The sequence below is a fragment of the Dioscorea cayenensis genome, chromosome 19 (assembly GCF_009730915.1).
Source record: "Dioscorea cayenensis subsp. rotundata cultivar TDr96_F1 chromosome 19, TDr96_F1_v2_PseudoChromosome.rev07_lg8_w22 25.fasta, whole genome shotgun sequence".
Classification (NCBI taxonomy): domain Eukaryota; kingdom Viridiplantae; phylum Streptophyta; class Magnoliopsida; order Dioscoreales; family Dioscoreaceae; genus Dioscorea; species Dioscorea cayenensis.
In genome coordinates, this window is record NC_052489.1 from 29,243,353 (window position 1) to 29,258,854 (window position 15,502).

The 15,502-nt window shown below is 33.6% G+C and overlaps 2 protein-coding genes across 2 annotated transcripts; both read right to left on the reverse strand.

Annotated features, from left to right (window-relative positions):
• Positions 1 to 95: 95 nt before the first annotated feature.
• Positions 96 to 6,222, reverse strand: LOC120284056 (NEDD8-activating enzyme E1 catalytic subunit). Its single transcript, XM_039290877.1, has 9 exons — positions 6,064 to 6,222; positions 5,829 to 5,992; positions 4,086 to 4,288; positions 3,520 to 3,752; positions 3,381 to 3,443; positions 3,222 to 3,278; positions 2,074 to 2,195; positions 974 to 1,091; positions 96 to 758 (listed from the first exon to the last, which is right to left on the reverse strand). The coding sequence occupies exons 1-9, from the start codon at positions 6,163 to 6,165 to the stop codon at positions 471 to 473; spliced, it is 1,350 nt and encodes a 449-aa protein (XP_039146811.1). The 5' UTR covers positions 6,166 to 6,222; the 3' UTR covers positions 96 to 470.
• Positions 6,223 to 6,613: 391 nt separating this feature from the next.
• Positions 6,614 to 10,454, reverse strand: LOC120250091 (protein trichome birefringence-like 10). Its single transcript, XM_039258865.1, has 4 exons — positions 9,697 to 10,454; positions 7,832 to 8,221; positions 7,494 to 7,652; positions 6,614 to 7,397 (listed from the first exon to the last, which is right to left on the reverse strand). The coding sequence occupies exons 1-4, from the start codon at positions 10,203 to 10,205 to the stop codon at positions 7,055 to 7,057; spliced, it is 1,401 nt and encodes a 466-aa protein (XP_039114799.1). The 5' UTR covers positions 10,206 to 10,454; the 3' UTR covers positions 6,614 to 7,054.
• Positions 10,455 to 15,502: the final 5,048 nt, after the last annotated feature.

A 15,502-nucleotide genomic window follows, 5' to 3' on the forward strand; every position in this document is an offset into this window, starting at 1 on the left:
CATATGAGCTCATTGTTTGCTTTCTGGATTCAATATCAATTCCCATTAGCCTAAGCATAATATAACAATAAACTAAAATGCAAAGGTCCAATTGCTGAGCAGTCTAAAATATTGTTCTTTACTGTGTGATTTTGAAATATATAAACTGCAGAATATTGTAAGCTAGCGTGCAAATACACTTGGATTTCATCACATGGGGAAAAAAAATGCTGTGCGTGATACGAACTATTGGGCTCATTTGCTGGAAAATGGAAAAACCAGGTACACAACCTAATCTGAACATTCCCTAATCTTCAGAAAAGCATGTTGAATGCGTAATAATGCCTAGTGAAAATGGTCAGAAAGTTCAGAGCTACACAAGCCAAAACTTCAACCGAAAAAATGCCTGAAAGCATAACTCTGCCTCTTGGAATCCGGATTTCGTGAAATATAACAGTTCAGTTTTCAGCAATAACAAAAGGTATCAGAACTCATGAAGCACCTGCCACTTCCATGTCTACTATCCCATCAACCCCTTTAAAGACAACACACAGTTTCCTCAGGCACGAAGTTTTTTTGCCCTCCTTGTTGGTAGTACCACTCACATGGACTGTACCCTTAGGAACCTTATCCATAAGATCGAAAAGGGGGAGATTAAGATTTGCCCTTGTCATCTCCTCCAGTATCGGGGGAGCCTGCATGTAAAGATTATTTCCTCGATACGTCACGCTGGGTTTAGATATAAGCAGCTTTGGATGCTCTGCAAGTGACTCAATGAACTGCAGCAAACAATAAAAACACAAGGTGAGATGCACAACAGTTTGATTCATAAACGGGAAAAGCACTAAATGAAGTGTCAAGTAATTTATCTACACCCAGAATGTACATGTATCAGAATCTCAGACACTCTTTAAGAGTTTTAATGAAACTATCAGGAAACAGCTTGGATATTATAATATTAACTAAGAACAGGGCACAAACAAATTGATAAGACCTGTTGGAGAGTAACTGAAGTATCCAGCTCAATCAGAGTACCAGGTCCACATACAAGGCAATCCTTCTCTCTCACGAAATCAGTAGCTTTGATGTGAATTCCATCCAGACCATTAAACCTAACCAAACAAATGGGTTAATGGTCAATGAGTAATAATTCAGCAAATTACAGATAGTGCATGATCATTAACTTGAGAATTTGCTCAATGAATTAGCTCAATCTAAAATAATACTAAAAGAGGCACAGGAGTAACAAAAGAAAAATAAGGGAAGCAGAACAACACTGGTATTTATCTATTAAAAAAAGACAGAAAGCAGAGAACAAAGTCATGATACTAATTCAAATATAAGCCATAAAAAATTGGAGGTATAGCAAGCATGTAAGAAATTTTATTTCTTGTATCCCTACTTCAGCTAGCAATATGCCTATCTGAAAAATCTTCCCAACTATCATTGTGCTTATGCTTCAGAAGGGTAGAATTTATTTCATCAATTGTAGTTCAGGAGAAAAGGACCTCTCCCTGTCAAAATATTTCCTTGACTAAGAAATCCCTCTTTGCTGTATGTAACACTTTGCCAATAATACTATTTATGGGCAAATGAGGGTTGGCAAGAAAACAATCTCCCCACATTTAAACCTCCTTAAAATTCATGCTTCTGGAGTAATTTCCACCGTGATGTCTGCTTAATTGTTTCTTACAAAAAAAAAATAAAATAAAATAAACTTTAGAGATAGATCTTTCATTGGCAAGTATGCTTGTTATAATTTTGTCAAGCCTACCATGACCCATGCCACCAACTAGCCAGCACCAATATAAAACAAGTGAAAAGACTCCAGCTTTATTTTGGGTACTACTGACTTATAATTTGAGCCATGTACATGAAATGTAGAACACTAATCTACAAATATCCTGCACCAGAACTGTCAACTACTTTAATCATTTGTTTGCCTTTACCAAAAGCCAATCTATGTCCAAGCTAATTATTAAAACATACACTGGTAACAAACACTGTTAACGATGTCCATTAACTGATCATACAGTATACATATTGAAAGGTCAACTAAATACATAAAGAGAAACGAAAAGAGACAAGATTTACGTGAGATAATTGGATAATGTTTTGCTGCATCCAGATACAAGCTTGAATACTTCCAAAGCACAGGCAGCAGATATAATTGCATTTGTAGAAGCAATAGCTGGAATAATATTCTTGACAACTCCCTGTAAAGTGGCAGTGGAGTAATAGTAATGTTCAAATGAAGGATGATAGCAGAAAAGGGCATTTCATATATTAATAAATGCACATTAGATGCAAACAACTATTACATGCATTAAACAAGCTAAGCAAAATAATAATAAAAAGAAGAAGAACAATATCTATAGTGGAGAGAAGTCTACACTACACAGACATAATTAGGCAACCCATATGACCAAGCAATGGATGCAGTTCAGCTCAGAGACAGTATTATAATTCCTGTAATGAACATGTCAGTTCATCATAACAAATCTTATTGCCATGCTGAAGTCTGTATGCTTTTCTTCAAAGCATTTGAACATTAGCAAAGTTCAATTTAGCATACGTAATGAACCACATATCAATGTAGACAATTCAAGGTTAGGCAACCCAAGATGCAAGCAGTCAAAAGGTCAAAGATGACCAAGTCTTCCAGAAGAACTGTGACATGCAATAGTGATGCTGATCCAATTTCCAAGAAATTTAACCAGAATTAAACATTGGCACATAGCTATAAAATGAAAAAGTATTGCAGAAATACGGCGAAACAAAGCTATTTTACTTAACAGGAGACCTGTTAGAGCAAACTGCTGAAGGGACATTGTGACCAACCAGATTCACCAATTAAAAATTCTTCATCTTACTGAGAATTTTCAAAGCAATTATCATAAACAATATATTTCAGTCATGAAGTCCTCACAAGTCACAGCAAACCACTGGCTGTTGGACATAAATCCACTTTAGTAGACTCTGTAGTTTAATTTGTTGGAATTGGAAGGAAACTCTTTCGATACCAATAACAGTTCCCATCAAGAATCCTCTCCTTCACTAATGTTTACTATTTAGTTTCTAAGGCATTATCATATGCATACTTGCATTTCTGCAGAATTTATCATCTCAACATCTCAATGTGTCAACTAAAATTATCACTCAAGAGAATAATTTCTCATGCATAAAGCAAAAGGAATAAATATATCTCATAACCATGTGAACTTCCAGAAAACTTTGTTCACCTGTGTCAGTGAGTATGTAACTCCTGTAATCCCAAAGAGATCAGCTCTCTTCACAGCCTAGAAAGACAAGATCCAGAAAAATAAAATTAAAAAAAGAAATAAAATTATGTCTAAGACAAGCATTACGACAGAACAACCAAAAGGCTTAGATAAACAAACCTCAGAGTAAACCCACTGCATATGCTCTGGATTATCTGCATCAAATGTTTTCCCACTGTGTACCTGTCATTAATAAATTGATTAGGCAAAGATACAATTAAAACTTGACTTGTGAGGAGAATAGAAGACTTAGTCATACCTCATCCCATCTGATTAAATGTGCATATTCAATACAATGGGCAGCGGTCCTAGGAGTTTCTGCAAGAGTGCATAAAGGAAACTTGACTTGTGGGGGGAAAAGCCAAATGTTGCACTCAAAGCATGGCGTCGTTCCAGGCATAATTACTCTAGCATGACCCTTGAATCCTTCAGTTCCACCATCTACCATGGGTTTGACTGTTTCTTCTAAGGGGTTGTCATTCTCGTCGTATTCTGATTTTCCAAAGCATAGTAAGAATACATCAGAAAGTGAATAGAAAGAGCTAAAAGCTGATCACTTCCAGAATAGGCCAGAACAAGGCCCTTACAAATACAACTAACAAAGCTTTTCATGGTCCGGATATGGTGATATTATTCTACTGAAAATTACAAATGACCATGAAAGGTAAGCTTTAAACCTAATGTGCAGAGTTAGATAAGGTCACAGACCCAGAATAAAGTCAAGAGGAACTTATAGCAATATAGAGGTGAGTTAAACAGTTAGTAGGTTAGATGTAATAAGTAACCGTGGGGCTCAATTATCCAATAACAAGAAGAGCCGCTCACCGAGGAAACTACAAGCCACGGAATTTATGTAACTACGAGCCTCTATAGAATCAAGACCAAGAACAATTATCTGAAAGTTGTTGTAGAACTTTATGTCTTTATCCTCAATCCTGCAGAAATGAGGAACAATAGTTACCCCACTAACTCTTTGCATTACACGTTTTGCAGCTACCTCAGCCTTGGACTTGCCAACATCCTGAAGCCTATACTACCAAAGTAAAACATCAAGTCACTAACTGTATACAGATAAACATGATAATAAAATCATTCAAGCATGTGGCATAAATAATAGAATCAAAGTAGACATGGAAAAACAACAAAAATAAAAACCACATTTATTGTTTTCATTAAAAAAAGAATAAACATAAGCACCGCCTTTTTTTCACAAATTTCCACATATGATCAACCTTCGAATAAAATAAATACCAACATTTTCAACCAAGGTATTCATCTAAAACACTTTAAATATGCAAGAAAAATAATTCCAATTATGAGGAAAACATTCCATTTAAATTGCTGTGTTCCTAATGAATAATGCCTGCACAAACTGGGTTTATAATTAAGTTCCATTCTTTTAAAAACTGCATTCAAAGGGGGATTCTTTTCAAAACTCCCATGGACAAAATCAATATGGTGTGGTGTGTTTAGCTATATGATCCCTAGAAAATAACAGTAGAGGTTTTCAACGTCAAATGACTTAAACAAGATAGAAATGTGAACCAGTTCGCATTCAAATAAGCTATCAAAATGATACATAAATGGGTCACCACTCACCAGCCAACCATTTTCACAGACTTTTAACATGTAACAACAAAATGAGACAAGCTGGCTGAGACTGTATGAAACAGGAATATCTAATAAGAACAGAAAAGGACTGGATAGAAGATATCAGTGTCATCATATATTAAGGTGTCCCACTGAAATATCCAATTCACTTTGTACGGAAATAAAATAAAACGCAATAATTCTCTTTTTTTTTTGTTTACATATTTTCTTTTCTTCCCTTGATTTCTAATTCTCTTTGCTTCAGGTTCTAGCAAATCTATGAAACCTGCTGCTCTGACCACAATGATCTAATCAATTACAGATACTGGAACTAAAACAAAGTCCACTACTTTTCTTCCTTCCATTTATTTTCAATTAGTTTATTTTCTCCCATTTCTAATTTGCCTCTGCAAGATTTTTTTTTTTTTAATCTGTATCCCTCAGCAGAAGCTGATAAATGATCTTAGCAATCAAAACAATAACACAAATTCTCATAAAATAAATGCATACTTATACCAACAAATCCCCCACAGAATCCTCCACACAAACTGTTGATGCCACAAAACTTAGAAGTTCTCTCTGGCTGTCAGACAACCTGCCTCACGTGCCAAAACTTCTCCACCAAACTTAAAATCCTATATTCAGCTTCCTATCTCATCACACACCCTCAAAGGCATCAAATTTGTCCAAGAACAATCACGTAGCTCCCTTTCCAACTTTTTGACAGGATAATGACAAAGATAGTTGACAATAAAACACGAAGATCTTCAGAGCCAGCATAATTAAACAAGAATCACGTTCATATTTATCTCTATTACGCTTATATGCCAGACTTAATAGGACAATTAGGCAAACATAACAAAACCATTGCGAAAAACAATGACTATGAATCAATCCCAAATCATAACTTATAAACCCCAAAACCACAGTTTCATAAAACCAATGCAAAGAAGGGAGAAGGAATAATTTGTCTGTTACCTGAAGAGGAACTGACGGTTGAGGTTGGAAACCTCAATGGTATCCATATCAATGACATCGATATTCTGAAACCCCATGAGGGCGAGGTCCTTGAGCAGCTCGCAGCCAAGCCCTCCCGCACCCACGACCAGCACCTTCACATACTTCCCCAGATCATCCCTCAACTAGAGACAACAACCAAACCAATCGCTCAAAGAACTGTCCAACAAGAATCCATAAAAATTGAAAGGCGGACCTGGGGGCTGTGCTCGAAGGTAGGGGCGACGATGTTACCCGGCCGAGCAAGAAGCTTGTTGACGTCTCGCCATCTCATCTCCGGCGCCACAGCCTCCGCCATTGGAGAGCTTCTCTCCTCGTCGATGCTTCGGGATTTCGAATCCCAAAACCCCAAACGAGAAGCTCTATTATAAGAAGAAAGAGTGGAGAGAGAGAGAGAAACTAGTGAGTAGTACTCGATGAGATCCAACGGTGGAGATTGCACTTCATAGCTGCGTTGGATTTACGCGGTCCAGATGAGTAATTTTGCTTATCAAACCTTCACTTATTAAAAACTATTTATAGGTTTTTTAAGAGGTGTTTAAATTTAAATTTTCAACTTGATCTTTTTATTTTTTTTTGCAATTTTTAAAACAGGATTAAATTGAGAGAAAAAAATAAACACTTTAACCGAGTTGGTAAGATTAATCAATTTCAATTCATATTAAATTTATCAGAATTATTTTAAAGGTTTATATAAACACCCCCTTCATTTTTCAGAAATTACTTGCATGATCAAACAAATAGTGTAGCTAAACAATCAGTGCTCCATTCAATTCACTGTAAACAAATATTTATGAGTTTCAATAACAACAAATGGATCCTAACAGACAATATATTTACCAGAATTAATATTCTTCTTCATCAAACAAGTAAAAAAGATTGAAATTTAGTCCATAACAATGTAACTAGCAGTATATGATGTTCCTTCATATAGTGGACTTTGTCCTAAAATGCAGTCACAGGCTAAGTTATTTACAGTAGGCATTTTACTAGCATTTCGCTATTGTATCACCAGTTCTAACCAAAACTCTGGTACCATACTTCCTTGCTCTCATTCTTGGGAGCAATTCTGATGGAATATTTCTGCAGTTCAAATGTATTGAAGCGGTTAAGCTTAAAAAATCATGAATTCCCGCCTTTAGATTCCGACAAAGAGGAGCTCATTCCCATGTATCAAGAACTGCAAGTTATGCTTGATGAATCATGAATTTTCGTCTGAAGAATTGGGCATAGAGAAGCTCATTCCATGTATCAGGAATCCCCGGCAAGCACCAATGGCTACAGTCCTGCCGGTGGACCGGGGCAGGGGAATTTGGGCCAAGATAGTATAGCGATAGATGGCCATCTTTCCGCCGAGCTGTCATCTGTGTTACATTCAGGAATTCGACTGCCGGCATTGGAGCCACAGCTGATGTTAAATTCTTGAATGGTTCTAATAGATGAGCCCATGGTTTCAATGACAGCGGAGACGCTCCCAACTCCGGGAGTGTCTCCAAGTGACAGCTCCCACCATTCTTCCAGTCCCCGCCTCTGCAGAAACCAACCCATTACAATAGCCGAGTTAAGCAGAACATCAAATATTTGATTGTTGCAAGAATTTAATCAGGATTGGCCGCAGAAACAAACCTGAAATGGACAGGAGCATATGAGCGGAAAAAGACGCGAGTTTTATTTTTATTAACTTCTCTATGAATCCAATCAAACAATGTTGCAATTGCTCTCTGATAAGCACTATCTACACTCATTTTGAACATAACCTTGTTGCCAACTTGGAAATAGCACCCCCTGTGTAGACAAATAAGCATTCAAATGTTACAAATTGGTGTCACGATTGATCTTTCTTCATACCAGAGTACAGTTTGTGTGTGTATGTGTCAAAGTTGAACTTCAGAAAGGAAGACACATTCATCCACTAAACAAATAAGATATCTGTTTGAATATATCAAATGGTAAAAGAGTGATACCCTCTGATAGTCTTCTCATAGTTCCACCAGTGACCAGTGTTGAAGATTAAAATGTCAGCATCTCTCCATTGCTTGGATGTCCAATCCATAATGTCCAATCTCAGTGTGGTCTTCACCTTCTCCGGCGCTCCTGCAGGTGATCTGCCCTGAACCACCAGAAAAGGGGCCCTGTAGTACTCCACAGTGCAGTTATAATCCTTGAACTTGAACACCAAGAAGCCTTTGTGTTTCGTGATCGGGCTGCCGTTAACTTCATAGATAGAGCTCTTATCAGGGACAGCAGAGGAAAGCATGCATAGGAGGGATTCCCATTGGTTCCTTCCAATCGAGTCACCTACAAATACTAGTCTTTTGTTCCGTAGTTTTTTCAGCATCTTTTTCGCATTGAACCTACCACCAGAGAGTTAAATACGAGTTCAGATTTACAGAACATAAACTTAAATGTTGTTCACAACTTTGACATCATGATGAAGAAACCAATAGCTAGTAATTTTGTTTTATCATGATGAAGAAAATACAATAAGCTCAACTTGAACAAGGTACATAAAATAAAGGACAAAGAAAACCATGCAAAAGGTTAACAAATAAAAAGAGCGAAAGCAACCCGCAAACCTATCGATGGAGATTAACGAAAAGAACATTGAGAGATACTATGACCACCACAAGAAAGGAAAATTCTAAATGAATAAGAATAAAAGCATTAGATGGAATGCATAAAAGAGTTGAATATTCAAAGATAGGTAACAAGTAATACTAAAAGAAAGCCAAGAACTAAATGAAAGGCAAAGGGGCAAACTTGAGAATTCCAGAATAAACAAACTCACCAACATGTGAGACATCATCAAACAAAACTCACAAAATTCAATGTAACTCCTCAGAAATAGGACCTTGAATAGAGAAACAAAACCATTTTATATGTTGTTTTCTATGAAAGACATGCTTGCAAATTTTGTGTGGAAAATAATGAAAATTTAAGATAAGTACTCTGGTTCAAAATCAATGGCCAAAAGACAACAGAATCAGAATGCATTAAATTGAAGAAAAGTCCTTGCTAATCTTACAATTCACAACCCACTCCTCGGGTCCATACATTAAATCTTCTTATCTGCTAGAACCGACAGAGAAGCATTTAAACCTGGGACCAGTTTCACAGTCACCATGGTTTTTGTAACTCAAGTTGCTAGAATTAATAAAAGAAAAGGAATGAAATCTCCTCAAAGATCAATCAAAATACAAGAAATTCAGAAGAAAAAAAGTTGAAAGAAGAGAAAATTAATGAAAACTCCTCAACAAGCATATAAAATACAAGAAATTCAGAAGAGAAAAAGTTGAAAAGGGATGCAATATAGGCAGGATTCTCAATCCACATCTTGAAAGGAATGAGTTTTTCTTGGATATACCAATGAAAAAGTTCATTTTTTTAAGTAGATAAAGAGAGAACTAAAGATCGAAAGGGAAAAAAAATTCGAAATTTCATTAATTATAAGAACCGGAAAGAATTGATGAAGAAAAAAAAAGGAGAAAAGACACTAAAATATTTAAATTTTTGGAGTAAGATTGAAGCAACCAAAGAAACAGAAATTCCATGAAGGAAACCAAAAACAATTCACCAAAACCCAAGCCCAAACTTTTAGAACTAGAGAGAAGACAGATAGAGATGAACAAGAGACAAAAAGATGAAGAAAACCATAAATTTCCAACTTAAACCAAAGAAAACAACACAAAATTGTAGCTTATATCCTGATCAAATCAAATTCTTCAGAACTAATTCCAAAAATCTGTTTTTCCCCCCGAAAACAAATAAGATAATGAAGAAGAAGAAGAAGAAGAAGAAGAAGAAGAAATGGATAGATGGAAATTGAAACCTGGGGAGATTGCAATGCTTGGGTTGCCAGCGCCAATGAGTGTAGAACCGATCAGGCCTTCCGTACTCCGAGCACTTGAAACCCTCATCCAACAACCCACAATCTTTAGATTCATATAGCGGATACTTCTCATCCCACACCCACTCCCCATCAAACCAATCACACTCCTCACCCGCACCACCAACATCACCACCACCACCACCTCCTCCTCCGCCTTTGATCTCTACACCTAATCCCCAACTCTTCCCTCCATCACCGCCGTTGGAGCCCGGCGCAAAAGACCAGTAATTAGGCAAAAGCCAACAGAACAGAAGCAAGACAAGAAACAGTGCGAGGCTGAACAATCCAACGACGCCGACATGCTCAAAGGGCTTGGTAAGTCTCCCCACCTTCCAACCCAACTCCAAGGCCTCTTCAGCAAGGCGACGCCTTCTTGATGGCGGTGATACCGGGAGGTTTCCACCACCGGCAGACGCCGCCGTCCTTTTCGGTGTGCCAGGGTTCACCATTGAGAGAAAAGAAAGCTCAAAGGTGCGATTTTTATCTTGAATAGTATGCAAAGATAGAATTTTTAAGGCTTAAAAAGAAAGGAAAAGGAACAAGCTAAACAAATGGGAGCAAACGAGAAGAAGAAGATGAAATAAGAGAGAAAACAAAGAGAAGAAGGGGGAGCAAGGGCTTTATGAATTAATATTTTTAATTTAAAGGGACCATTTTGGAATGTTTTGGAATTTTAGAAGAGAGTTGTGGGAGAGTGGGAAGGGAGAGCAACCAGGGTGGTATAATATAATTTTCTATTTTTTAATTTTTTACTTTTTTTCCCCACCTTTTTTTAATTACTTATCTTTAAATTTGTTTTTGGGAAACGCGGTAGGGAAACGCGAGCAAAAGGAGCTTTTGTTTCAAAAGCTCGCTTTTGTAGTCATGTGAACCGCTAACTTTCCGTTTCCCTTTCAAAGGGAAACGGCTGAAAGAATAATAACATATATAAATAAATAAAGAAAGGGAAATTATGAGTTTTCGGAGGAACAGTGATGTGATGACGTGGCCCTTGTCGGGATTCAGTGAGGGAAACGAGAAAACGTGGGGCCCGCGAAACGAATAGAGTGGGTGGGTCCCACGTATTGAAGGTCACGCGTGATATATATATTTAAAAAATGTGGGACCCACAAACCGTCATTTGATCTGAACCGTTGGTGGATGTGATCATCATTACTTGATCTCGAACGTGGGGAGGAGTTCTTATTGACAAATTGTCCGATGTGGTGGCTTTTGCTCTTTGATCCCTTTGGTTTTCCCAAATTAATGTTTGGGATTTTGCAAATATCTCCCTCTATTATGAAGTTTTTGAGGGACATCACATGACAATTTGCGTTTGATTTATAAATGGGACAGGAGTACAGCACAAACTACCCAGTTCAGCATAACTTCTTAATTTTTTTATATCGCTAAAATCACGGTATAAAAATTTTTGTATAGTACAAGATAATTTATGACAAAATTGTCCCTATTTAAAATTTAAAATTACATATGCATTAAGAAGTGATAACATGATTTATTTTGATTTATTTATTTATTTATCTTTTTGTTTATCTTTTTAAATTTTAGTTGTTTATTTATCTATTTATTTATTTATTTAAAAAAAATTTTATTTATTTATATATCTATTTATTTATATTTTAGGATTTAAATATTAATAAAAATTTGTTTGTTGTGGATTAAATGTTTTTAAAATTATGATAATTTTTTTAACTTATTGTTGTTGTTGTGCGTTGTAAAATTTGATAAGATTTTCATAAGATATTATTGTATGTTTTTTATTGTAAAATAAATATAAAATAATAAAAAGGTATTATCGTAATTTACTATTTTATGTTCAATACTGTTCAATGAAAATCAAACATAGAACAACATAAGCATTTGTGTTGTACTTTAACTATTTGTACTGTACTGCTTGTGATGTTTTTTTTAATGAATCAAATGGACCCAGTATCTCAATTTGCTAGTCCAGTTAAATTTCCTAAAAATATATATTTTTCGAGTCTGTTTGAATATAGACCAACCCAAACTTAATCATGTAATTTTCTTGATTTACTTTATGTTTTTATTTTGACATCAAATCTTATATAATTATGAAATTAATCTCCAAATTTATTATTTTTAATTTTTATAATATTAATTATTTTTTTAAAAAAAAATTGTTGATCTTGAATTATCTTTTTTGATTGATGATGTTAATCATAATTGATTTTTCTCTTATATTATTGATTCTTTTAACAAAATAGGGTCAATTTATTGTTATGATAGTGTCTTTACACGTTTAATTTCCAACTAAGTCGTTCTAACTTTTTTTTTTTGGTTAGTTTTAATTATATTATATGTCAATTAATTGCATGTTGATCACTGTTATTTTTTCAACAACGTCATCCAGAAAGTCCTAATAGATTTATCTCTAACAACCACTCTTCATTGGTGTATAATATCAAACTGTAAGTAGCACCTCTAATTGCGTTGAATTACTGTAATTTAGAAATAGTTGCTTACATTACTTCTCTAAATAATAGCCGATAAATTATTAATATTATTGTATAAGCAACAAATAACTTATTCTCAGTATAAACATATATTTAAATTTTTATAGATAAATTACTAGTATAAAAAAAATAATAAAACTAAAATATTTACCAATTACTCTTGAAGTTTTATTTCTTCTTCTTCTTTGCTCTTATTTTTCTCTTCTTCTCTTCTATATATTTTACAATACATAAGGAATATTTATAGGCGCCAACGACCATTTGGTTTATTGGCATCGGGTCTCTTGCGTAGGGTATTCGCCTCGAGTGTCGAGCATGGCTCCCCGAGTTCGATCCCCATCTCGCGCAAGGTGAGGGAGGGCACGGTTCGGTGGTGAGTGTTGCTCCCCCATGTGTCCATCCCTGGGTTCCGGCGCTTGTTGCCTTTCTCAAAAATATATATATATATATATATATATATATATATATATATATATATATATATATATATATTTATAGGCATTCAGGGGTTAAATAGACGGTTAGAATTGATTCAATCTAACAGTTCAAAATATACTAGTAGGTAAAATAGTAATAATACTAGCGTATGCTACGATTCCGCATGGGCGTCTGCTACATCATGGTACTTGCTACAGTAATATTTAGAGTATTGTTAAAATAATACTATTGTTTTATAATATTCATAACATATAAATATATATATTTTGGGAATTCATCATGTGATATTGTAAAAAGACATTTGTGTGAACGAAGTGGAAGTCAACACACACCCACTACTAGCGGCATACATTTGCAAGGATGAAATGATGACTTTGATGAGCAATTCTAATTATCTCACCATTTCGCATCCAACCAACATTAATTATCTCACGTTATTATTTTTTCTCTAAAAAATATGTCATGATTGGGTGTTTGATAAAGTCCATGCAATTAATAAATATAAATAAGGAATCGTGGGCTAAATCAACAATAACTACCTATAATTATGATTGAAATGTCTCAAAGGCCAAATTTTTTAAATTACAATCTATGTTCATGGTTTTATGAGAGTTTTGTGTAAAGATTACCTCTCATTCTCCTTTCCATGTTACACAGCGAGGGTTATTTTTTGAAAATTAGTCAAGCAACTATAACTGGTATACTCTCATACACATTTATCTTTTGTTTTGTCACATGTCGGCTTTATAAAAAAAATATATAAATAAATTAATGAATTAATTATAGTCTTGTAATTTACTTGTTAAAATATAATTATTCATATTTATTTAAAAATATCAAAATTAAAATAGTATAGAGTATACGTTTACAACCAAAAATCATAATTATAATGTGACTTAATCAAGGTATTTATATAAAAGTCAATTATAAAGTCCTTGACCAATAAATGTGATGGCTTTAATATCTTCCACCTAAAAATTGAGCTAATTTTGTCCAACCATCTACTTGCACTCTTTTTGACTTAATTTTTTTAATCAAACTTTTTTAGCAAGAATATCTCAATTTATTTGCAAATAGTTGTAAAGTTTATAATTACATATATTATCCTATCTTAAAATGCTTATCACTTATAATACTTCAGCTTCAATTCTGATTAAATTTAAAATTGTACAATGAGTTGCTCTAATACAACACTGATATTGCTACTCTACATAAACTATTTTTAGATTAAAAAAAAAAAAAGTTCCAATGTGTTATTTTTATTTTAAATTATTTAATTTTGATTATATTATAGTTCATTAGTTTTTGTTTTTTATTTTTTTATTTTTTTATTTTTTATAAAATATAAATAAGTTATATGTCAGAGTTGTGCACAAGTACATAAGTAGTCTTTCAAAATATCTATGTTTTTTACTTTTGGGGGCGTTTGGTTCAGTGTAACTGTAAATACAGTGGATTTCTAGTTACAATGTAACTGAAAATCCATGGATTTTATAATACAGTGCAGTTAAATTTAGTGTTTGGTTAGATGTATTGTAGATGTTGTATTATAGGATTTTGTATTTGATAAAAGATATTTATAAATTTGAAATTAGAAATTTTTTTTACATTATAAATATTTTAATGATTTTAAGTATTGTATTAATTAATTTAACTATTAATTTTATTATTAAGTTAGTTATTAAATTTATTAGTATATTTATTTATTTATTTTATTATATTTAATATTTTTTAAATTTAAGTTTTAACCCAATAAAAAAAGTATTTTGAACTTTTCATATATTTTTAGCATGTTATTAATGATTTTAATTATCGCATTGATCATTTTAACTCTTAATTTTATTATTAAATTAATTATCAAAGTAATTATTAAATTTATTATTAAATTTTATAATTTTTCACTCCACTAAAATATCCATAAATATTTAATTATATTTGTTTTTTTCTTTTAATTGAGTCACATATAGGTTCTGAGTTATCGTTTGAAGGAATTTAAAGATGAGGGATTTGGTTTCACGCGATTTGGCAGTAAAACCAAATCCCTCATCAGATGTAATATGAGATTACGTTGGTTTTGAAATCGCATGAGCCAAACACCTGGATTTTGAAAACCCGATAACTCAAGTTACATGTAACTCAAAAACCCTCCAAACAAACACTACCTTTGTGTAAGCTAAAATTAAAATCTATTTTCTTAAGAACACAAACACCCAATATAAAAAGATTCATGTCAATAGATTAAAAGATAATTGGTTATAATACACTATAGCCTTTATATACCATTAATTTTTGTAGACTTCCTTTATGTTGTTACAGAATGATATGAAAACACAAATAATAATATATATAAATGATTGGCCACATCGATGTACATGGTATTATAAAAGTACATTCTAATGCATGCCACTTTGATTGTTTCTCACTTAAATCTCATCCCCTTTGCTCCACCAACAAGCTTTATTAATTTATTCACTGGAAGATATATAAGAAAATTCCAATTCTTTATTTTTCTCTGCAACCTATATATGTTTTTTTTAATAGTTTAGACTATACAAATAAAAAAATATATATATTACTCATTGTGTGATATGCTTGTGATTCATGAACTTCATAAAAAAAAATCATCAAAGATGGGCTATCCATTCTCCTTCTTTTTGATTGTGAGTAATCCAAATGGAAGAAGTCAAGTGACCAATGAAAACATTTAAAATAAATAACTCCCAAGAATTGAAATGGCCTATTAATTTAATGAGCATTGTTCACAAGTCCAATCATGTCATGTGCCTAATTTGTTGCAATTGATTGAATGGTTAGAAAAGTTATTCTAATTTTGG

What these genes read in the sequence shown, in the direction of transcription:
- LOC120284056 (XM_039290877.1), bottom strand. Translation starts at nt 6,165, where the DNA reads ATGGCGGAGGCTGTGGCGCCGGAGATGAGATGGCGAGACGTCAACAAG. An exon ending in CCTTCGAGCACAGCCCCCAG is followed by an intron (nt 5,993 to 6,063) that starts GTCCGCCTTTCA and finishes TGTTGTCTCTAG; the next exon opens with TTGAGGGATGATCTGGGGAA. An exon ending in ATTTAATCAGATGGGATGAG is followed by an intron (nt 3,444 to 3,519) that starts GTATGACTAAGT and finishes TATTAATGACAG; the next exon opens with GTACACAGTGGGAAAACATT.
- LOC120250091 (XM_039258865.1), bottom strand. Translation starts at nt 10,205, where the DNA reads ATGGTGAACCCTGGCACACCGAAAAGGACGGCGGCGTCTGCCGGTGGT. An exon ending in AAGCATTGCAATCTCCCCAG is followed by an intron (nt 8,222 to 9,696) that starts GTTTCAATTTCC and finishes CTCTGGTGGTAG; the next exon opens with GTTCAATGCGAAAAAGATGC. An exon ending in TATGAGAAGACTATCAGAGG is followed by an intron (nt 7,653 to 7,831) that starts GTATCACTCTTT and finishes TTGTCTACACAG; the next exon opens with GGGGTGCTATTTCCAAGTTG.